Below are 23,884 nucleotides of genomic sequence, written 5' to 3'. Positions count from 1 at the left end.
ACCCCTGGCCTAGAATGTGCTTAACTGACCTCATCATGCTTCAGTCATGCAGACTGTGATCTAACAGGGGCTAGAAACAGCTTCCTGTTCACCCAGCCAGCACTGAGTGAATGCTGTGTGCCAGGCCACGGGGTGGGTGGGCACGCAGGACCAAGGTCCCATGAGCCTTCCCGCAAAGCCTTCCTCTTTGAGTGTGCTTGGGGACTGACCCTTGTGATTTCAAGGGAAGATTGACGCAGATTGCATGCAGTTTCCTAATGAGAGTCAGCTTGCCCGAACTCCTCCTTCACCCCTGATGCCTTTTGAAGGAAAGGCATCTCAGCGGGCCCTTAAAATGCCATGGAGCAGTGTGCCATAGGCAAAGTTAAACATCGTGAAATTGGGAGGCCAGATCCTCATAGAGGTTTTTCTGCCACATCCTGGAGAGAGGAGCTGGGAGGAAGAGGGATGCTCAGTGTGGCTCAGATCACCTTCATCTCCAGATCCTTGCGGGGAGGGGGTGATGGTGTAGTCGAGGGCAGTAATCAGCCTCCTCTTCCCAGAGTCCAGTCAGCCCGCTTCCTGGGCCAGCTCATCCGTGCACAGCTGTTTTAGACAGCATCACAGCCAGGTATGGCCCCTAGTTCAGGCTGCTCTGCGGGAGCCCATAATTCAGCCCCACTCCCTCGCAGCGTTTTCTGTTTCCAGGCGAGGCCAGCGCCTCCACCATGTGGGACAACAACGCCTGGACGCTCTTCTATGACAACGCCACAGACGGCGAGCCCCCCTTTCTGACCCAGGACTTCATCCATGCCTTCCAGCCAGATGCAAAGCTGATCGTCATGCTCAGGGACCCCGTGGAGAGGTGAGCAGCGTATTCGTGGGTTTTTTTGTTTTGGGAAAAGAAAAGCCAGTTTTGAAGGCCAGTCTTCCTTCTCATCACAGACAAGATTTTGCTGCTTCTTCTTTAAATAAACAGGCTTAACATGTGATGTTACTGCTATTTCTTCTGTAAACGTTATTCTTGGGGCCATCTTTACTGCTTCTAAACAAACTGTGGATTGTTTCCTTAGCCATTATGACCCTAGCCTGCGGGCCTTCAGCCTCTGCCAGTCTGGCTTGGGGATGTGGGACGGCCCCTTGAGTGATGTCCAGGCATGAGAAATGCCCTTGGAATCAGGGGTGTTGGGTTTCTCTGTAGGGTTTAACTCCTATAGTTCTTTGTCCTCTGCCTTGATTGATACCTCTGAAAGTGCTAGCTGCACCTTTCCTGAGAGGAAGAAAACGACAGAGCCGCTCTGTTGTGAAGTGCTGTAGCTGCTCAGTACAGATGAGGCCAGGCTAGCGTGGTCCCAAACAGACTGGGTGAGTGTGGCCCGGCCAGCGCTGCGCCATGCTGAGGTCACTGACAACGGCTGTGTGCGTGGCAGAATCTGAGGGCTGCCAGGACTTAAAGTCATTTAGTCCATCACGTCCCCTCTGGCCAGACCAGCACCCCTGCACCAGAGACAAGAGGCTCCATTCTGGTCCAAGAGTTCCCATCCAGAACAACCCAGTTCTGCTTAGACAGCCCTGTGAGAGCACCCTTCCTACATTGACCCCAAGTCTATCTTTTGGGAGTGTCTACACTTTGGACTCATTTCTTCCCCATAGAGCTACATAGATCAGGTTTAATCCTTCTAAATGGGAAAGCCTGTCAGATATAGAAGACATTGTCAGGGCCCCGTGTCTTCTTTTCCTTTGGACTAAATGCCTCTTGTTACGGGTCATTATAGGGGCTTCCCAGCTGGCACTAGTGGTAAAGAACATGCCTGCCGGTGCAGGAGACATAAGAAACGTGGGTTTGATCCCTGGGTCAGGAAGATCCCCTGGAGGAAGGCATGGCAACCCATTCCAGTATTCTTGTCTGGAGAATCTCATGGACAGGGGAGCCTGGAGGGTTGCATTCCATGAGGTCACAAATAGTTGGACACGACTGAAGCGACTTAGCACAGAGCACAAGGGCTATTATGCCCCACGCCCCCACACATGCCAAAGATGTGTGTGAACTTGACCCTGTTGGGAAATAGAATCTTTGCTGATGGACTCAGGTTAAGATGAGGTCACACTGGAGGAGGGTGGGCCCTAACCCAGGAGCTGGTGTCCTTACGGGGAGAGGAACTGTGGGTCCCGGGATCCACAGACACAGGGAGAATGCTGTGTGAGAATGAGGCAGAGGTTGGGGTGATGCTCCCAAACCCCTGAGGACCGCCAGGGATGGCCGGGACTGAGGCCCGGAACAGACTGTCCTCGGAAGCCCTGGAGTGAACCAGCCCTGCTGACCCCTGGATTTCAGACTTCGGACTTTCAGAACCGTGAGAGAATAAATTCTTGCTGGAATGAGCCCCACGTCGGTGGTAAATCATTATCAGCAGTCCTAGGGCACTAACACAGCCCTGGTCCCTTCCTTGGATGGCAGACATTCCTGGCCCCATAGCCTTTCGAGTGATAATTGTTTACAAACGCCTAGAATCTCCTACCCAGATAATCAATATTTTTATTTTGGTTTGTTTTCTTCCAAGCTAATACTTATCTATGCAGAGAAGTGGTGTGTGTGTGTGTGTGTGTGTGTGTGTGTGTGTGTACAGCTGTGTGACTATACAGTCTCACATCTTGCTTCTTTCGTTTCGAACTCTTGGCTTACCTCCACGGACCCCATGTGGGTCTTGGAGTGGCCTCTGTGCTCTGCAGTGATCTGGTCAGAGAGCTGGATGGCCCCTGCCCCGTCCCCACCCCTGCAGACCCCCTGTGGGGCCATCTTGATGCTGCAGATGGTTTCACTCTGCCCGCTGCACCTCCTCCAGCCTCGGGAGTCCCTTCACACTGGTCCCGAGGCTGCCCTGACCTCGGGGCAGCTCGCCATGTCCTGCCTGCCGCTTCCCACACCTCGGGAGACAGGAATTCAGCCCTTCTGCCCAGGGAGTGGGCTGGAACCCACCGCCCCAGCTTGAGAACAGTTGACCCAAACCAGCAGTGCTCTCGTGTGTACTTGATTACATAACTGTCAGCCTTGAAAGGCCCGGTGACTAAGTGACCCTGTGCTGCCCACAGAGGTGTTTTCACAGCTGCTCCCTCAGGCCATCCCCGCTGCGGCTCGCGAGGCTGCAGAGACCTCACTGCTTGGCCAGTGTCTTCCCATCACATCTCCCTCTTCCTCATTCTGAAGTTCACCTGGCTCGACTCCAGAGGGCCGAGAAGGTGAGACTCTGGCTTTGTCACCCCCTGAGCACAGAAATGGGAGCCCGGGGGATGAGGCGCTCACACCAGCTGCAGTCAGACAGGTGTGGGCGTTGCGGTCTGCAGTTCAGCCAGGGCAGGGAGGGAGGGGTAAGTGTGGCACCAACAGGAAAAGAGCAGCTAGTGGAGAGTGCAGAGAAAGGCCTTTGTGGAAGAGCTGAGGCCAGGTTGGGTTTTGAGGGCTGAGTAAGAGTTTGCCAAGTAAGGAGCGAGGGACATGGTCAAAGGGATGGAGCAGACTGGGCAGGGAGGATGGAGAGTGCAAAGGGAAGGACTGCGTGTTCTCTCAGCGGAGCCAGCTTCCGTGGGTACGTCCCTCTCCCCACAGCTCTCATTCCACCTCTGGGGACACGGGAACCGTGAAGACAAGCTTTGGACAGCAAGGGCCGTCATGCTGCCCGGGTTCAGACACGGAACCAGGGGCCAGGGCTGCCCGACTCACCTCTCAGACCTCAGCCCGTAGTTCCCCTTTTAGTAGGAGGCCATTCCAAGGAGTCTTGTCTCCTTTTTTTTTTTTTTTTTAAAAGAACAAATGCTCTGTTTGTACTGGGAACTGAAAGTTCTTACCTTTCTGACACTCACTTAACATCAGTTACAATGTTCACTGATTCCCAGTCACATGCTGGGCAGTGCTCTTGGTGCTGAGCAGGTGCACACAGACGCCTGCCCTCCAGGAGCTGCACTTTGTCAGGAATGCAAGGCACTGATCCTCACACACACGTGATAGTGCGGAGGAGGGCAGGATGCCATGGCAACGCAGCCTCCTCAGGAAGCTAACCCTGTCGTGGGGCTGCTGACTGTATTTCTCATCAACTGCTGTGTCACAAATCACCCAGAAACCTGGCAGCTTAAGACAGCACAGTTAACTATCTTGCACTATCTTTCATGGGGCAGAACCCGGCACAGCTTTGCTCTCCCAAGGCTGTCGTCAAGGCAGGGTCTCATCCGAAGGCTCGGTAGGGAAAGGATCTGCTTTCGAGCTCATGCAGTTGTTGGCAGAATTCAGTTCCCGAAGAAGTATGGGAAGAGGGCCACGGTTCTTTGCTGGCCATTGGCTAGAGACTGCCCTCAGTACCTTGCCACTGGGCCACCCTGTCATCAGAAGCTGCTTGCTCCATCAGAGCCTGCAAAGGAGCAAGCTGCTGCCAAGTTGGGAGTCTCCATCTTTTGTCATCTGAGCATAAGAGTGGCAGCCCATCACCTTTGCCATATTGTCTCGATGAGAAGCAAGTCACGTGGTCCAGGACACAGGCAAGGGGAGGGGATTACAAGGAATGAATCCCAGGGTGAGGAGAGGATCTTAGGGGCCATCTTAGAAGTTACCTACTTCTCTGTGCTGCTCTCTCGCTCCTCTGGGGAACCACGCCCTTACAGCCGGAAAGAGGCAGCGCCGGCCTGCGCCCTGTGGAGGGGCAGCGAGCCCACGTGCACAGGGCAGTGTGGGCGTGTGTGCGTCTTCTGTGGGGGTTACTGACAGCAGCAGCTGTTCCATTGCTTTGTAAGCGTTGATAACGGATGGAACAATAGGAATTTCTTCTTTTTTGAGCCCCATGACTCATGGCCTATCTGAAATGGCTGGCTCATTTCCCATCCCGGGTGTTTAGGTCACTCTTGAAGAAGCTAACACTTGGAGCCCGAGTTCCCATTAGTCTTAACTGGGTCCCAGGCATCAGCCACTTAAGCCATTCTGTGATCTTGTACTTCTGCAAGTGGGAGATTCCCTGAGTTTCTCCCTGCCCGTGGGATTGGACCGAATTTTTCTTTCCTTGTACAAATAGGCTCAGAAAGGAGTGGGGGAAAACCTTCATTTCTAGTTTAAATTCACATTTAGCCTTTATGTCTATAATTGATTAAAGGCAGAGGGTTTGAAAATGTTGGAATTGTAAGCAAAATCAAATCAACCACTTTAAAGCTTCCAGAGAAGCAAGCCCATTTATCTTTCTGGCAAGGAAGAGAGAATAGTGGAATGTGGATGGGATGGTTCTTAGGGCCTTTGCAAGTTTCTCTACGTAAGAGATAACGACAATTTAAAATTCAAGTTCCTTGGCTAAATCGGCCCAGTTAATTAAAAAGAAGCCACCAATTACAAGCAGAGTTTTCCTTCATTTAGTTCAATTCTTAAGTGGAAAAGAGTTCTTTTCAACACTGCCCACATTGGCCGCCTGCCTGTTCATTTGTGAGACAGTTGATGGAGTTTGACTCAGCACAGAGGTGGTTACAGTCCACAAGAAATGCAGAAAGAATGCTGGGAGGTGCCCACCCATTCAACGTACTTTGTTCGAGGGATGCTTGGAGCGTGGTCTTGCACCATCATTCATGGACTTTACCATCCCTGAATCTTGGGCTTCATTTTTCGGGTGGTCTTCCCACAGTGCATGGTAACGACCACCTCAGGAGTCTTTGGTTTTCACGTTTTATGGAGAGAGGTCAAAGCAGGAGAAGTCAGCTCCATTAAGGGTAGAGCTTGATTTTGACACCAATGTCTTGAGACCCAGTGTCTTGTCCTCAGTGCCGTGGAACCTGGGGAGTTATTTTCTTTATCTGCTTTTATGAACTGATTTTCTTAACAACCCACTGGGCTGGTTAAATAAATTATTCTCTTCATGGCAATAAGCTAGGAATGGAAGGAATGAGGCTGCTAATGAAATGAATCCATTTCTGTGCAGTTTTTCATTTGGACAGAGAGTGATGAGCAGGAGGGAACCTTTGGACTGGAACCTTGAACCTTTCATGAATGTCGTTCCATCTCCAGAGTGGCTGTTGGGGTGTGCGGGTGGTGAGCAGGGACCCAGGATCACTGTGATAGGGACGCAGCCTCAGGGACCACAGGGTCTGTATTTGAACCCCATCTCTGCGGCTCTCTGGCTGTGTGAGCTTCAGCAGGTTATTCAACCTCTCTGTGCCTTCTTTCTTCCTCATTGATGAAATGAGGGGAAATAGGCCTGTATCTGGGGCTTCTGTGGTGGCTCAGACGGTAAAGAATCTGCCTGCAACGCAGGAGACCCAGGCTCGGTCCCTGGGTCGAGAAGGTGCCCTGGAGAAGGGAACGGCTACACAGTCCGGTATTCCAGCCTGGAGAATTACGTGCGCTAGAGCAGCCGGCCCGCTACAGTCCATGGGTTCGCCTAGAGTCGCACTTGAGTGAGCAAGTAACATTTTCACTTTCAGTCCTATCAGGTTGAAAGGATGAAGTGACTTAATATGTGTAGTGTGTTTAAAAGTGCTGGGCAAATGGCAACTATTATATACTTATTAGTTACTATTATTAAGCCACAATGGTAGCAAGTAAGAATAACAATATCCAGACCAAGCACTCAGATACCCAAGGAAATGTTTATCCAGCCCTCTTGATATGCTGGATGCCCTGCATACTTTGGAGAGCTGAGCCGAGTCCTTCCCGTCTGCCCTCCTGGAGTCTTCTCCAGTGGGGAGGTGGCAACCTAGCACTCACCAATCACTTTCTTTGCCTGGTTCAGTGCTAAGTCCTTTTCAGGCATTGCCTCTGAACTCTGAACTTTGCAAGCAGGTGAGAGGGCTGTCTTGACATGTCACAGCTAATGTGTGTGGGCTCAGTGGGGTTAAGTTACCCATCAGCTGTCACTTGGTTAATAAGTGGCCAGACTGGGATTTGATCCCATGTCACTTGGACTGAGGAGCCAAGCTTTTCACCTCTGTCCTAGGTCAGTTACTGGGAGGCCGACTCTGTGGCAGAGATTACAGGAAGTTTATCACTTCAGTCATTCAACTGTGTCTGACTCTTTGTGACCCCATGGACTGCAGCACACCAGGCTGCCCTGTCCTTAACCATTTCCCAGAGTTTGCTTAAACTCATGTCCATTGAGTCAGTGATGCCATACAGCCATCTCATCCTCTGTCGTCCCCTTCTCCTGCCTTCAATCTTTTTCAACATCAGGGTCTTTTCAAATGAGTCAGCTCTTTGCATCAGATGGCCAAAGTATTGGAGTTTCAGCTTCAGCATCAGTTCTTCCAATGAATATTCGGGACTGATTTCCTTTAAGGTGGACTGGTTGGATCACCTTTCAGTCCAAGGGACTCTCATGAGTCTTCTCCAACACCACAGTTCAAAAGCATCAGTTCTTTGGTGCTCAGCTCTCTTTAGAATTCAACTCTGACATCTATACATGACTACTGAAAAAACCATAGCCTTGACTAGACAGAACTTTGTTGGCAAAGTAATGTCTCTGCTTTTTAATATGCTATCTAGGTTGGTCATAACTTTTTTTCCAAGGAACAAGCGTCTTTTCATTTCACGGCTGCAGTCACCATCTGCAGTGATTTTGGAGCACCCCCCCACCCCCCACAAAAATGAAGTTTACAGGGCATGCTTTTGGGCCAGCCCCCATGAGGGGCAACAGGGCAGGACCGACAGAGGGAGAGGTCACAACAGGGGTCTCAGCCAACCACTTCCTCGAGGCATCTCCCATCCACCGGCCATTGGCTGTGTCTGCCCTGGGGAGGTGTAGCCTTGGGTGGTGCAGGTCTTTCAGTGAAGGGACTGAACTTGTGAGCTGTGAGCAGGATGGAGGCTCCCCACTTGGGCAGAGTTCTGTGATCAGTAAGGATGCCAGTCTGTGTAGAGGCCTAAGCCTGGACTCAGCTCCTTCACTTGTGTCCACATGAGTGAGAGCAGGATCCTGACCCAGGGCGTGGACCAGCTTGTGGAGCAGGTAGATGAGCCGGATTGATGCTTCTGAAATTGCTGTGCGCCCTCACTACTGATGAGAGTCTCTCTGGCGACTCAGCTGCTGCTGAAAAACTCCCACCAGCCCAGCTTCTCCAGGTCACTGGAAGCACTGACTGGTGTGCGGTAGACGTGTTCTCTGGCAGTACAGGAGCTCTGGCATTCCAAGGCCGAGGAATGTTTTCTCTATAGCAGATTTTGCATGAAGACTGCAAGGCAGGCCATTCCCTAGCACTGACAGATTAATTTTTAATGTAAACCAGCTCTAAGGGAAATTAGGAGAACTCCCTTGTGGGCAAGAGATGGAATCCGGTGGAGGGGGCTGTGGCGCTGAAATGTACAGGTCATGACAACCGCAGCAACGCACACTCCCACCACCTAAGGCCTTGCCCTCCTCCCTTTTCCCTCTTTAAGACCTTGGAGGTTTTGGAATCCCAGGCAGCAGTCTTGAGAAAGACTGTAGCGGAGTGTCGTAAGCCGCAGGTTAATTTCCTGGTGAATTTGGGCGTTCTGCTTCTTAGAAGCTGCCTGTCTGGGTGTCACTGACACACCTTGGTATGGGCCTTAACGGTGACACCAGGTCCTTTTGATCAGGCTGCGCCATGAGCCGCCAGGGAAGGGAGAGGGAGCTGGCCGGCTCTGGGTCAGGGCCACAGGCCCCGTCCTCTGAAGGCCTTTCAGGAGTGTCCGTCCGGGGAGGGACCTCATCTCGTTACTGGCGGGAGAAAAGCCATCGTGCTGAAAACCCCCATGTGTTTAACCCTGTTTATTTTTTCGGGAAGTGTTTACAAAGTCATTGGCAGTCATGAGTATTCCCACATGGACTGTTTGCAGAAGGAGGCTCTGTGTACCGGGGAGCGTGGGGAAGAAGAGCCCGCTGTGTGTCCTTCTGCAGAGATTGGAAGGCAGTGGGGGCATGGGGCGCCGATGCCGGGCTGCCAAGAGAAGTCGGGGGGCCTCTCCGACCCAGGGTGTGGGGGCTGACGAGTAAGGGCAGCCCATGTCCTGGACCGGCCAGCCTGGGGATGGTGGCCATTGCTCCGTGGTGAGGTCTCCCACCTGGGGGTCTCGGCCTGGCCCTGCTGCTGCCTTAACCTGGGGGTAGCCCAACCATTCTTGGTGCCTGCTTTTTCTCTTTTCCCCTGGTCTCAGGGTCTCGGACACATCTCCCGTGAAAGTGATTTGTGAGCAACACGGGGCTTGTGGGTGGAGGGCTGCTGGCATGGCCTCCACTCACAGAGGTTCCCCGAGGCCCCGCGACTGGATACGCAGAGGGAATCAGAGCTGGGTCCAGAATCCTGCTCGTGTTCAAGGGGAAGAGAAGGCCCAGCCCGGGCAGCCCTGCTTCCCTGTGGACCCTTTTTAGGCCCCAACCTAGTATGTTTTTCTCTGGCAGAAAGTGAGCTTCATCAGCATCGCACAACCTGAGTGACTCCAGAGGTTTTCTCCGAATAAGCTGGTCTGGCCAGTCCCGCTTCACTGTTCCTCATGATGAGATGGTCACGGTGCGTGAGTCAGTGGACAAAGGGCCTCCGTCTCAGCGATATTAAATGGCTATTTTTTTTCCTCGTAGGAAAATTATACATCATCCTTATTGATGACACCGTGTCAAAGGTTGGGAAGTTATCAACAGGAATTTGGGTCTGGGTGCCAGCAGATGGACAGCAATGACAGGCTGCTCTGGCTGGCACTGTGGTCACCACATGACGGACCCTCCAGGAGCCACAGAACCCTGTGCTCTCACGCGGGGGTGGATTGGAAGACATGAGTGTGCCCACTCCTGGGGGCTGCCAGGGATGAAATGTGACCCTTCACATGTGTGTCGCCAGCTGGCACGTACTTCAGGGGCACAGAAGGGCCAGGGAGTGCTTGGCCCGAGGTAGGCCTGTCCAGGAGCTATCGGTCAGCGGTCCACAGCTCTGCCATCTGCCCCGGGGTCTTTCCGCCAAGCATGGCTCTCTGTGATGGCTGAGGGAAGACAAGGAGCTCCAGGCCTCTGATGGTCTGCATTTGGCTGGATAAACCTGACACCAAGGCTCCAGCTTCTTTGGGCCTTTCAGGCTTGGGGATCTGAGCGATTCGGGACCTGGGCCCCTCTGAGGACTGACCGGTGAAAACCAGCTCTCCCTTTGGGGTGATGAAAACGTGGAATTAGATGGTGCTGGTGTTTGCACAAATTTGTGCATTTACCCCAAACTACTACATTGTTCGCTTGTTTACAAGGGTACATTTTATGGGGTGTGGATCATCTCTCAATTTAAACATGAAAATAATTCACGAAAGGAGGAGAAACCAGCCTCAAGGGGTGGTCTCACCGAAGTAGCGACGTTTGAGCTGGAACCTGCAGAGTCTGCACCTAGAGGAAGGCCAGTCAACATGCATGTCGTGGTCTCAGAGCTCAATTATAAACTGAAATGAGCTGTTTGCCATGGCCAATGAGTATCAGCTCATCCATGTGATGAGAGATCGGGAAGTAGGGATGGAAGCTGTGAGATACCTGGGCCTCTGTTGTGCTGTGATTTCCAGTTGCCGAGCACGTTTTCTCTTCCTGGTCATGCCAGGTTTCACCCTGATGTCTGCTGTGTATTACAGGTTTGATTGCGTTTCAATCTCCTGTAACTTATTAAGTAGTTCTGTGACAGAACTGACTTTTGCTTCCAAATCACTCTGCACCTAAAACAATAAAGACCTCAAAACAAAACCCCCCAAACCGTCAGATGGCTAGTCCCTGACTCGGGCCAGTTGTCGGTTTGCGGCTCCGTCCCTAAAGTATGAGCCCGGGGCCAGGTCCTGTCGGGTCACTGGACTTTGGAGTTGAGCAGGTCTGGGTTGGTTTGGGCCCAGCCCTGGGGCCTCCTGGGCCCTGTGACCTTGGGAAGCTTTGCAGGATTGGAGAGGACAGAGCGCATCCCAAAGGCTGGTTGTGAACAGGGAGGGAGATTGCACGTGTAGTGCTGAGCACAGGGCAGGCCTCAGTAGCCAGGTACAGCCATATAGTGGGTGGACACCAAGAGGATTCTGGGAGGCTAACCTGTACAGCCCTGGAGTGAGCCTGGCTGGAGGAGAGGCCCAAGGGGTAGTGGCCGCCCTTGTTTTCCTGCCTATCAATACACCCAACTCTGCTCACCTAGGCTCAGAGGAGTGCCCCGCTGTTGTTGGATGAGTTCAGCTGTGACCTTGGGGTAACCACCCAGATTCTGCATGGTGAGACCTGTGAGCTCACTGCTAACCACTCTTTTGTCCCCTCTGGAAAGACGTGGTTCTTTCCAGAGGTACCAGGTTCAGGGAGCCCCTGCCACCTCCACTCCTATGCCCCTCTCCAGGACTGCTGGGGTCCCGGGACGCCTGTCCTGCCCAGGAAAGACACCTCACATCCATGAGCAAGCCTGTTGTCCCGGGGCTGCCCCAGCAGCCTTCTAAAATAACCGCAGCACAGAAGGCTCGGAATGTCTTATATTTGGAATTGCTGTTGGAAACAGTTCTGGCCAAATGTAACACCCATCTGTTTGGGAGGGTCTGAGAGTCAGAAAATGAGGTGGTTCAGCAGGAGGGGGCTTGGCAGCACCAAAACTCAGGGCTGGGGGTGGGGATCAGGTCAGCTGGCCCTCACTTATTCTGGGAGGCCCTTACCCCTGCAGCCTGGACCATGCCCGTTGTGCCGGATGGCCCCAGTTGGAGAAAGGTTTCCACATATCAAATCCGGCTTTCTTCCTGAACTTTCTACCCAGGGGTCGGTCCTTCAGGAGTCTGGGACCTGTCCCCTCCCAGCTCTGAATAGCCTTTTAGCCGTCGAAGCTGGCGTCCTTCCTGCTGAGTCTTGCTTCTCCAGATGAAATGACTCCTTCCGCTTCGCTGTCTGGCACCCAGCCCCGAAGGTGAGTGGCCTCGGGGGCTCTGACCTGGCCGTGCCTTCATTAATGTGGCCTGAGGTGCTTGCGTCCCTGCAGGTCTGTGATGACTCGTTGTGCACTTCTGTCAGCTAAACCCCTTGTGCAGTTTCCAGGTTGGCCTCTTTCCCTACATCATCATTGCACAGTTGGTTTTTAAAGAGTAAAATATGGATATTCAGGTTTACTTTGTTACGCTTCCACTTGTTATTTGAGTGTGCCTGTAACCCAAAGTGGGCTCTGGCTCCTCGCTACTCAAAAGCCAGTGAAGAGGCAAGGTAGTGGAAAGGAAAGTTTATTTTGGATGCTGGCAACTGGGGTGGGGGCAGTGGATGCTTCTCCAAAGGCCCACTCCCCACCCCTACTCCCTCCAATCAGGGGGCAAGAGCTTTTATAGACGGAGGGAGGGAGGTACGTGCAGAAACAGCAGAGTCAGCTCTGACAGTCATCTTGAAGTTGGTCAGCAGTGATCTGACCAGTGTCATCTTGAATGTTTTAGGTACAGTTAATCTTCAGTTCCAGGGTCAGTTTGTTTCCATTTTCTGGAGGCCAGTTCTCAGAATTCCAGCAGCTTACGTCATGGTGATGGTCTGGTCATCATGTAGTTAACTTCTTCCACCTGGTGGGGGTTTCAGTATCTACAAGACAGCTGACAGGGTACGGCTCAGAATATTACCTACAGCCCTTGAGGAGGAACTGAAGGTCCTTGACTTATGATTGTGTTACTATTATCTAGTCTTGTTGAACTGTTTCCCTTTGTCTCTGCATTTTCTCACTTCTCTGCTTAAACTTATTATTTGGCTAACGTTGTCCCACAGACAAAGGCAGATGGAGGACATGGTCCATAGTGTCCTGCTCTGGTGTTTTGAGGTGCGTTTGGAGCCTTGTTCTTGATATATCTGCTCTCCTTCTCAACGTTTTTTGAACAGTCTTAACGCATCCAAGTGACTGGCACTCTTCCAAAATCATTATCTGACTTTCTCCCCAGAGAGTAGTTGTGGGGAATCACGCACTCGTGTAAGTAGCTTCAGTCGTGCCCAACTCTGTGTGACCCTGTGGACTGTAGCCCACCAGGCTCCTCTGTCTGTGGGATTCTCCAGGCAACTGGAGCAGGTTGCCATGCCCTCCTCCAGGAGGTCTTCCGACCCAAAGATGGACCCAAGGTCTGACTCCTGTATTTCCTGCGTCGGCAGGCAGATTCTTGACCCACTAGCACCGCCTAGGAAGCCCACCTGGGAGAATTATAGTGTTGTTTATTCAAGACAGTCTTACCCCTGATTCTTCATGGGTACTCAGATAGTGCCCTCTGGGGAAGTAAGGGTCTTGTGTTGCTCGTCCTCCTTCTTCTTTCTTTGCGGAGGAGCTGGCCACATGGCCATCATCCTCCTGCACACGCAGGTTACTCTTCGAGGGTCTCACGGTGAGAGATAGGTGCTGACAGAAATGACTCCTCAGGAATTTAGTTTCGGGTCTGTGTTAGTTTCTCAGGGGGGCTCTCGTAACAAATCATCACAAATGCGCTGGCTTGAAAAAACATACGTTTATTCTCTCATTGTTCTAGAGGCCAGAGGTCGAAGTTAAGGTGGTGGTGGTGGTGAGTTTAGTTCCTCCTGGAGGTTCTGAGGGAGGGTTCGTTCCACTGGTCTTCCAGCTTCCAGTGGCTTCTGCAGTCCTGGCATCCTTATCTTGTAGGTAACACTTCAGTTTCTGCCTCTGTCTTCACGGGGCCTCCTCCCCATGTGTCCGTGTCCTCGCCCCTTACAGGGACACCAGTCCTTGGATTTCGGGCCCACCGTTCTCACCTGGAGGTCTTCACCATAATGACATCTGCAGAGACCCTGTTGCTGAAATAAGATCCCATTTGCAGAGACCGGTGGTCAGGAGTTGGATATCTTTCAGGACATCTGTAGACTCCAAACAGGCGCAGGGAGGTTCTCTGCTCAAATAGGGTGTGAAGGACTTGTTACAGACACTCATCTCGGCACGTCTGTGGGCTCCAGGGAAGCCCGCTGCCCACCCTGTGAGCAGATCCAGGGTCCCTGGGGGACTGAGGGGAAGGAGAAGTCTCCCCTCACCCTGCCGAGGAAGTGGGCCTGGCCTGGTACTAAGGGCCATGAACCAACCTGATTCACAGACGGGGGGGCCCTGAGCTCATTTCACTGCACCCCAGGCAGATGAAAATCAGTTTTCTCACTTGGGCGGGGCTGGACTGGCGTGGCTGGACCTGAGGACATGTCCTAGTTTGTCTGCTGGAGTGACTTCTGGATCTCTAAAGAATTGTATGGAGTCAGCAGATTCTTCATGAAGTTACTTTGTGTTTAAAATTAAGCCAGGTTTTAGAGACTCTTATTTTATTTATGAGCCACCCATCTACAAGAAACGTCATTACCACAAAATAAACTCACTGTGGAAAGCCTGAGCCCAGGGTTGGGATTTTAGGTGGCAGTCGATGTGATAGAATTCCAGTTCTACCAACTGATTTAGATGGTTGTGTGGGAGGTCTTGCTAAGGACTCTAAACTTGAGCTTCCTATTAAAGTCCAGATCTGATGACAGTCTCAGCAGCGTCGGTCACTGCCCCCCGGCATCTTTCTTGGGCAAAACTGTAAATTGGCAGCACTCACAGGAAACAGCATGAGCCCCAAGGCGCTTCCAACAGGCTTGCTGCTACAAGACACCCAGGTGTGTGCCGCCCAACTCCACTTTGAGCTCCACGCAAATCTGATTTCAGGCATTTATTCATCAGCTCTTCAGTTATGCTGTGGCTGAGCCTGCGGTGACAGGTGCTATGTTTCAGTTTTGATGGAGGTCCCGTGTTTGAAGAGGGAAAACCGCACAGCTGATGTGGGGGCCGCCTGTAGTGGACAAGCGCAGTGTCATCGGGGTCGTGTATGTGGCTGGACACGGGTCTGGGGGAAGATCTCATTGCCAGTGCTTGAGCATCTCTCAGGGCTAGTCTTGAAGCAGGTCCTTTTGGAGGTGTGGCTGACCAGGCTGAGACATACACGCACTCTCCTTCCCGTGTGTGTGCATGGATTGTAAGCAATCTGTGGGCAGACTCCAGACACCTCACTACTTCTCCGAGGTATTCTGTCTGGACATTGGCAGTGGGTGATTTCTAAACGGCCATGCGGAAGGCACTGTGCCAAATGCCAGAGGGGAAGATGATCGGTCCCTGAGAAGCTGCTCTAGTTGTCAGGAAATCTTTGGATTCCCTGGTGGCTCAGATGGTAAAGCATCCGCTTACAATGCGGGAGAGCTGGGTTCGATCCCTGGGTTGGGAAGATCCCCTGGAGAAGGCAATGGCACCCCACTCCAGCATTCTGGACTGGAAAATCCCATGGATGGAGGAGCCTGGTGGGCTACAGTCCATGGGGTCGCAAAGAGTCGGACACGACTGAGCGACTTCACTTTCTTTTCTTTTCACTAGTGAGTGGGGAAGGGTGCTGGAGAAGGGGTGTCTGCAGCCCACCTCTGCCCCCAGGGCACTGCCGTCTCTGCAGGGGGATGAGGGTGGCCAACAGCCAGAAGGAAGCCCTGGATGCAATCAGCGGTGCACAGCTACAGTCCCCAGACCTGTGGGACCCTAGTAAGATCTGCTGTTTCCTTCACTGGAAAGAGGGGAGCCGGATTGGAGACGCTGGGAGAATAGAAAGTATGGAGCCGAGGGGGACAGAGGCATGCCAGCGCCGAGCAGGAGCCAGTCTGCATCAGCCTGGTTTCCTGGCAGCCCCGGCTGAGTGTGCATGAAGGGTGTTGGGCATGGGGCGGGGCGGGGCAGGGAGGAGGGCAGGAGGTGTGTGTTGAAAAAAGCATGAGACAGAAACAAAGGGGGAAGTGTTGAAAAACCAAAAAAAAAAAAAAAAGGGGTAAAGACTTAAGCTCTCTGTCAGCAGAAAAAGGAGAAGAGGTGAAAAGAGGTGTAGAAAACTCTCAACTTGGAAATTCTATTAAACTAAAAAACTGCTGGGGCATCCCCCGGTGACCTAGTGGTTAGGTTTCTGGGCTTTCACTGTTGTGGCCCAGGCTCGAACCCTGGCCAAGGAACTGAGATCCTCCAAGCTGCGTGGAACTGCAAAAAAAAAAAAAAAAAAGAAAAAAAAAAAAAGTTTACAACAATGGAATCTGTGTTTGACGGCAGTGTATATGTTATCTTATCTACTTTTATGAATGTTCAAAATTCTCCCTAATTAAATAATTAGAGAAGTGCTATAAGAACAGATATATCATCTGATCCCATCCAATATAACCTGATACGTCTGTGTTTTAAAAAAATATAAGATATGCAGATATATATTTGAAGGTGCACTGAAAATTTCTGGACGGATGTACGAGAAACTGATAATGAGGCTCACCCTTGAGGTCTATATGGATTACCTTGTCATGAGGAAAGCACAAGGAGTTTTCCTGTTTTACAGATGAATTTAATGCTATACCCATCCTCCCCACCATGTCTTTTTTTTTTTTTTATCTTTAATATTGTTTATTGAGGGCATCCTGTATAAGTATTTTTACATAAATGCACAACCTTTGTTAGCCACAAAAGTAGTATTAAGACAGATTTCACTGAAATTTTAAGTCTAACACATAATCTTTTTTTTCAGAGCTTAGAAAAAGTTAACTACTGCTCTTGTTACATTTTACAAATACATTCTTTAATATGAAACATTAACCTGAGTCACTACTTCCTGTACATAGGTATCTAATAGTACTAGGGAAGAATACTACGGCTACATCCAGGAAGAAGTGAGAGCACTGGGAAGACTTTTTTTTATGAGTTGTCAGTACAATCTAAGAAATCCTTCACAGAAATGTATTTCCAAAACTCAATAGTGAGGTGCAGAAATGAAACAAAGAAATTAAATGTCTTTTAGCAAGCCACTGAATTGGTCCCAAATGAATTGGTACCACATAATGTGAGTCATTTTAGCAATTTCCTCTACGTTAGATTGTAATAATACTTTGTACTGAAGCACCTTCTACAAAAGGGTACCAAAGAACCTCACGTGTGTCTTCACAAGGCTTGCTTTTCTGCAAAGTCAGGAGGTCTAGAAGGGACTGGGGCTGCTGTTGGCCCTCTCTGCGGGTGGAGGCCTAGGCAGGACTTGGACACAGGGAGGTCAAGGGCATGACCACAGCCTGGAGGTAAATCAATGGAGGAAGCTAGTAACGGTGCAGATAGACTTTCTTCCAATAGGAATGTCTTCCAAAAGACTGAAGTTAAAAGGATAAAGAGAGAGTGAGCCTTCCAAAAGACTGAAGTTAAAAGGATAAAGAGAGAGTGAGCAAAGAGGGGAGAATGTGGACTACTGATATTCATGAAGGATGACTATCACAGGTTTACCAGAGAGGAAAAAACAATCTCCCATTTCACAGTATTCTTATGACCTCACCCTCTGCTACTTTAGAAGTAGCTTCACAAAAAATACTTGGCAACACATTTAATTTTTGCGTTTGGCTGATTGTCAGGGGGTTGAGATTTACTCTTCTAAGTATTTATATCAACTGTCTATCTCTGAAGCTAGGATTCAATTTGGGAAGATGTATATGTGTGCCCATGCATGCTTTTACTAAACGGAGGTCTGCAAAGAAAACTTATTTGGTGTGATATTTTCAGCTTTTCTTAGAAATTATAAATGCTTCTAATAGTACTCACCAGCTAATAAGTTCCTTGCTTCTTTTAAGTTTTAAGACATCAAAAGAAAAGTACAAAATATTATAGTAAACTTATATAGTTTACCCTATAAATTCTACAGAGTTTCCTTGAACTGGATCATCTCCCTAAGAGGATTCAGAAATTCTTCTCTGGTAAATCTCATCTCCCTTTTGACACATACTGACAAAGATCATTTCCCCCACCAATAGCCTGATTTTCTATCTCCCTGGGAACCCACCATGTCTTAAGAGTATAGGAGCTAGGGATCAAAAGTAAAGGCCACAAGGGAAGTTGGGGCTGAGGACTTTAAAACAAAGGTGTGCTCAGTATAGTGTTATAAGCTGTTTTGTTTTGCTTTTATTTTATTGTTTATTTCTGGCTGTGCTGGGTCTTCGTGGCTGCTCAGACTTTTCTCTAGTTGCGGTGGGTGGGGGCTATTCTCCAGCAGGGATGTGCGGGCTTCTCACTGCAGTGGCTTCTCTCCCTGCGGAGCTCGGGCTCCAGGGTGCGCAGGCTTCACTAGTTGCAACACGTGGGCTCAGTAGTTGCAGCTCCCAGGCTCTGGAGCACAGGCTCAGTAGCTGTGGCGCACGGCCCAGTTGCTCCGCGGCATGTTGGGATCTTCCCGGACCAGGAATTAAACCTGTTTCTCCTGCATTGGCAGGCGGATTCTTTACCACTGAGCCATCAGGGAAGCCCGTTCTTTTGTTTATTTGATATAAGAAAAGAATTATCCCATGGTCAAAGAGAATATCTATCTGTAGTGTTAAAGTACAATAAAATATATGTGGAGAAAGTGAAAGCGTAGTCACTCAGTCATGTCCGACTCTCTGCGACCCCATGGACTGTAGCCCACCAGACTTCCTTGTTCATGGGATTCTCCAGGCAAGAATACTGGAGTTGGTTGCCGTGTCCTCCTCCAGGGGATCTTCCCAACCCAGGAATCGAACCCAGATCTCCCACATTGCAGGCAGATTCTTTACCATCTGAGCCACCAGAGGACCCCCCTGGTGCAAAGGATTTGTGGGAAAAGAAAGAATCGTTATTCTGACTCCTGTTAAAGAACGATAAGGCGACTGTTGAGGGCTATAGGTGTAGGGACCACTGAGGTGGCATCTTGCAGTAGGGGAGGGAGATTGGGGTCAACTCCAGATACAGCAAGAAAAGGTGGGGATTTGTAGCCCAGGAGGATGTGGGTTGGCGGATGGGAAGCTAACTAAGAGGAAACAGCAGGGTTAAGGGGAGAGTCTGGCTAAATGGCTAAATCGACCTGGCAGGATTCTTGTTAAAACTGGGAGATGCAGAGACAGACAAGGAAAGTCTAACAGTCAAGGCTGAGCTGGGAAGAAGGCCCAGAGGAACCTGAGACCAGTTTGGTTAAATAGAGACACTGTCAGCTCCTATGCGCATGCCGTGGGATCTGGGTGAACAGCTCCATGTGCGTGGACACGTGTGAGGTCTACTGGTGTCTGCGTGCCTTAGACCTGGGGTGGAGATGTTTCTACATTGTGTTAAAAATAGATTCCTATCAACCTAGAAAGATACATTTCATAATTTTGCTTTAACGTTCAGAGTCTGGAATGGGGCTAGGAATCACACAGAATTGTAATATTGGCAGAGCGACAGCTGTTCTGTTATTGTTGCCACGAACAGAGGAGATAGGAACCGGAAAGGGCATAAAATTTTCATGGCCTCTCTGCTCTTGTACAATCTTTGTAATATGGTGTTGTTTCAAAGTTCACTCATTGTGAAAACCGCCCTGGCCCAAAGTGCCTAGAAAGGACCAAAAAAAAAAAAAAGGAAAGCACAGAAAAAATGAATGGGGCCTTGTCTGGGGCCAGTGTAGACGTGCCTGCGTCCAGGAGGGCGTGGGTGGACCTGTGAAGGGTGGGGAGATCGTCCGGGGCAGGGGCGGTTGGAAGCAGCTCGTGGGCTAGGGAAGAAGAGTGCAGTGGTATCTTAACGAACCGAATGAGGTAACATAATTGCTTGTTGATTTCCATTGTCTCGCAAATAGCGCGATTTCACATTCCTGGGGGTAAAAAGATCCATCTGTTTTATTCACAGGTTGTACTCTGACTATCTCTACTTTGCAAGTTCGAATAAATCTGCAGATGACTTCCATGAAAAAGTGACAGAAGCTCTGCAGCTGTTTGAAAATTGCATGCTGGATTATTCATTGCGCGCCTGCGTCTACAACAACACTCTCAACAACGCCATGCCTGTGCGTATGCAGAAGGGTTGCTCCGCGCTTATTGTGCCAGGGCATTGTGGATGGGGATTTTAGCATTTAAAGAGAGAAGCGTTTTAATGTGCAAATGCCTCTCCCTATGCCTTTGAGCGGTGGCTAATGCCAAACAAATATTCATGGATGTAAAAACTATAAAAGCTGATGGGCCCTTTCAGCTGGCACCCTGCTTTCTTCCTCACTGATGGCTCAGATGCAAGGCTCACTCCTCCCACCCTGCAAAAGAAAGAGGGTGCATTTAGGAAGATTATTATTTAGCAAGGCTCGGAAACACACCCTGCAATTAGGACTGGCAGACGTGAGGACCCGACTCTCTGATTGTCTTAAGAGTGTTCTCTCTAATGCTGGATTGTTTTGTTGGTTTAAAAAATTACCCACCAGTGACTTTCAGTGCTCCTCCGACTGAGACTTAATGGAACATTTTTGTCCATTGATCCCTCTTTTCTTTGCTCTCATTTGCCTTCAGGAATATAGCTGTACGTTTCTTATTGTTGCTGTTATTGTCCAGTCGCCCATTCGTGCCCAACTCTGCGACCCCGTGGACAGCAGCACATCAGGCCTCCCTGTCCTTCACCATCTCCCGAAGTTTGTCCAAGTTCATGTCCATTGCCATCCAACCATCTCATCCTCTGATGCCCTCTTCTCTTCCTGCCTTCAATCTTTCCCAGCGTCAGGGTCTTTTCCAATGAGACGGCTCTTTGCATCAGGTGGCCAAAGGATTGGCTCCTCAGTTTCAGCATCAGTCCTTCCAATGAGTATTCAGGGTTGATTTCCCTCCAGGTTGACTGGTTTGATATCCTTGTCCCCCCTTTTTTTCCCATGGAAAAGAAGCCGTTACTGGTGACTTCAGCATGGTGTGGCTAAGGGATGGTTTTGCTCTGCACAGCTCCCTGGGTTGTCCCAAGTGTTTTCGCAGCAGGTTTGCCGCAGTGGTTAGTCTCCTTCAGCCCCCGAGTGTGGTCCACAGGCTTGCTCCACTGAGTGTGCCATGTGGTAGATCTGCTTGAGGCGGAGGCTGGGGAACCCCCAGGTGTGATGAGGTTTGAAGTCAAGAGGGTTCCCTCCCTTTTCTTTGTTGTCCAGACTATCTTATCTGACAGCGTTGCAGGAAGGGGGCTCTTGTCTAACACTTGGAAATGAATTGTCCAAGGAGACATATGTGCAGACAAAGCAAGAGACTTTATTGGCAAGGGGTGCCCCTGTGGAGAGCAGCAGGGGAAGGGAACCCAGGAGAACCGCCCCGCCAGGCGGCTTAAAGTTTTAGGTCTCATGGTGAAGGGGTTAGTTTCCAGGTTGTCTCTGGGCAATCACTCTGACTCCATCCTGGCTGGTGGTGGGTGCATGGCTCAGCCAAGATGGATTTCAGCGAGGAGGATTCTGGCAGGTTGGTAGGACATATGGACTGGCATCTCCTCTTTTCTTGACCCTTCCTGAATTATTCTGGTTTGTGGTAGCTTGTTAGTTCCACATTCCTTACCACGTGTTCCTGACCTGTTGTTAAGATAGCTCATGCGAGTGGCTCCTATCTTGCCTGGCTGGGGTAGGCGGTTCCAGTCAGTGTCTCCCCTAAGAGCAGGCTGCACAGAGGAGCAGGTAGGATCCTAGGCCGCCCTGCTGGCATGTATAGTTTTGCAGGGAAGACGCACACAAAGGTTCAACACAGAATCTGGCCCTTGAACCCGGGAGCCGGTCCCACCTGCCTGCCCTCCCGCTCCCCACCTCCCTCTCCATCACTGCTCTACAGCCGCACCCTCCCCTGCTGGGTCCTCTTGCCTCAGAGCAGGGATTTACAGGTGTGGTCCAAGACCAAGAGTATCGGCATCCCTGGGGACTTGTCAGGAACGCACACTCTCAGGTTGAGCCCCAGACTCCAGAATCAGGAGCTTTGGGGCGGGGGGTGGGGTGGGGGTGGGTCCATCTGCCTGTGCAGCAGCCCTCCAGGGGTTGTGTTGGGTGCTCGTCTTGGGGACACCTGGTTCCAGAGCCTACCCAATGCCCCTCCCTGGCATGTGCTCCTCATCCTTTGGGTCTTGCTTTAATCTTGACTTCCGTTCGCTCTCTTTCCACGCCTTTCATTTCCCAACAGCCTGGATCACAGTTGGCCATTACAGATAATTTGTTCTTCACCAGTTTAGCTCCACCTCCACCAGATTGCAAGCTCCACGTGGCCAGGGGCCACGTCTGTTACATAGCAGCACATCCCCGTTGCTTAGCATGTAACCTGGCATGCAGGACGCACTAGAATATTTGCAGAATGAATGAATGGGCAGTCTGTGAAACTAGTGGAGAAGCCGGGTGGAGAGTTCCAACCAAATCCCTAGTGAGGAGCAGAGAGGTTCGGTATGCTCTTGTCAAGGGAGACCCTGCACCGCACTCCTCAGCTCTTTCCCAGCCTGGGATGGGGGAACAGGCCCCCAGGGCAAGGGCCCAGCTTCGGGACCAGGCTCTGGTGGGTGTTCTCCAACTGACCCTGGCAGGCTCCTCGCCCTCTCTGGGCCTCTTGTGTTTCCACCCAGAGCCGGCTGAAGCAGATAACCTCAAAGGCCTCTCTCAGCTCTAATGTTTTTAAACTTTAAACGTATTGGGCCCTTCTCCTAAAGACTCTTTTTTATCCCCATTCCACTTTGATTCTCTGATTGGTACTGGCGAAAGATGAGGGGAGGGGTGGCGTGAGACTGTCTTAGGTTTGTTAGCAGTGATGTCAGAAACTGTCATTCGAGGTGAGTGGCACTTCCCTTGACTGGTAAGGGGGCTGGGGGTAGAGGGTGAGGGGTTGGTGTGAGACAGGAGTGTCCAGGAGACCAGGAGGGCTTGCCCACCCCTCTGCCCCTGCAGAGCCCTCTCAAGTTTGTTCCCTGCTTGCCCCGGACGGTCCCTCTGCTGCTGACCAGCCCTCCTGGGAAGGCAGACCCAGTCGCGGGAGGCCTGCTTGGCCCAGTGCCCTGCCTGGGCTTCGTCCATGAAGGCACAGATGCACTCCAGGGAAATGCTGTCCCCTGTGGCCAGGTCCAGGGATCACTGCAGCTACTTTAAAACACCCCCATCCTGCTACAAAGGCAGGACCTTCTAGAACCTTCTAGAAGGTTCTTAGGAGTAAAGGCAGGTTGTCTGGAAGAGATAAACCTGGTCAGGCTGGTCCTCCGTGGGAGGGACAGACAGACTGAGAACAGAAAGCTCTCGATGATTTAGCAAGAGGCGGTGCTCACAGTGGTTGTCTGTGTTTATTTCTGAGGCTGGCACGTGCCCGTTTTCTCTTTATTTCTGGCCCAGCTTGAGGTCTTTTTACTAGCTGGTGTCTGAAGTAGCTGCAACCTAAGGGCTGCAGGCAGCTAATGAATTCTGGAGACAGCTTCCCCCCTCCAATTGTTTTTCTTCCTCCACCACCTCCCACACAATTAGGAGAACAATGACATGGAAAAAAGAATAGCGAAAGATGAAGCCAGTTAGTGTCTGTACATATTTTGTCAAGCGTTCCACTGTCTTGTGGTTGTCACCGTGTTCAGCGTGGGAATGCCAGGGGGCTTGGCCTCACGCGGGATGAGGGGGATGAGGGGATGCCGACTGGGATCCTGGCCCTGCCCTGGAGGAAGGAGGTCAGGGTAGAGCTGGGAGGGAGTGGAAGTAGGAGGTGAAAGTGTCTGGTCAGGAACCAGGACTGGGCACTGGGAGGTACTCCACGTGGGAGGGGGTGGGCTGGGGGTCCAGCCAGGCCAAAGACTTTGCACACGAGGAGAGCCAGGTGAGGCCAGGCATCAGTGTGGGGAGCTCACCCTCAGAGACTCGAGGCGGGAGCACCAGGCATGGGGCTGGGACCCTGCCTGAACAAAGACACGAGGCACAACCAGAGGCCGGACATGGAGCGGGGTCCCTGAGTGGGGGACATGGGTGGGAGTGCTGGAGAAAGGGGGGGACCTCAGAGCAGCAGGGAAAGGGTTTGCTGTTTTTCTGGAGCTTTGCAAAGCCAACTGTGAAGTCAGAGGGAACTGTCCTCAAGACCACTCTCCCTTCTGACACTATTTGCAAACTGGGGGAAGTCCCCCAGAGTCCATCAGGTTCAGTAATTCATTGGAAGGAATCACAGAGCACACGGTTGGCCGTTACACTCATGGTTATGCTTTACAGCAGGGAAGGGGCACG

At 51.1% G+C, this 23,884-nt stretch overlaps 1 protein-coding gene across 2 annotated transcripts in view; it reads left to right on the top strand.

Annotated features, from left to right (window-relative positions):
• CHST15 (carbohydrate sulfotransferase 15) overlaps nucleotides 1-23,884 on the top strand; it is a 79,746-nt gene that overhangs the window by 49,469 nt on the left and 6,393 nt on the right. For both annotated transcript variants that reach the window (XM_040255106.1, XM_040255105.1), the window contains exons 5-6: nucleotides 688-844; nucleotides 19,567-19,723. In XM_040255106.1, coding sequence (XP_040111040.1) covers nucleotides 688-844; nucleotides 19,567-19,723 — 314 coding nt within the window. The remainder of the gene's footprint in view (nucleotides 1-687; nucleotides 845-19,566; nucleotides 19,724-23,884) is intronic.

This window comes from Oryx dammah, unplaced genomic scaffold (genome assembly GCF_014754425.2).
Source record: "Oryx dammah isolate SB20612 unplaced genomic scaffold, SCBI_Odam_1.1 HiC_scaffold_14, whole genome shotgun sequence".
In the NCBI taxonomy this organism is placed as follows: Eukaryota; Metazoa; Chordata; class Mammalia; order Artiodactyla; family Bovidae; genus Oryx; species Oryx dammah.
This window is presented reverse-complemented; position numbering and strand designations above follow the sequence as displayed.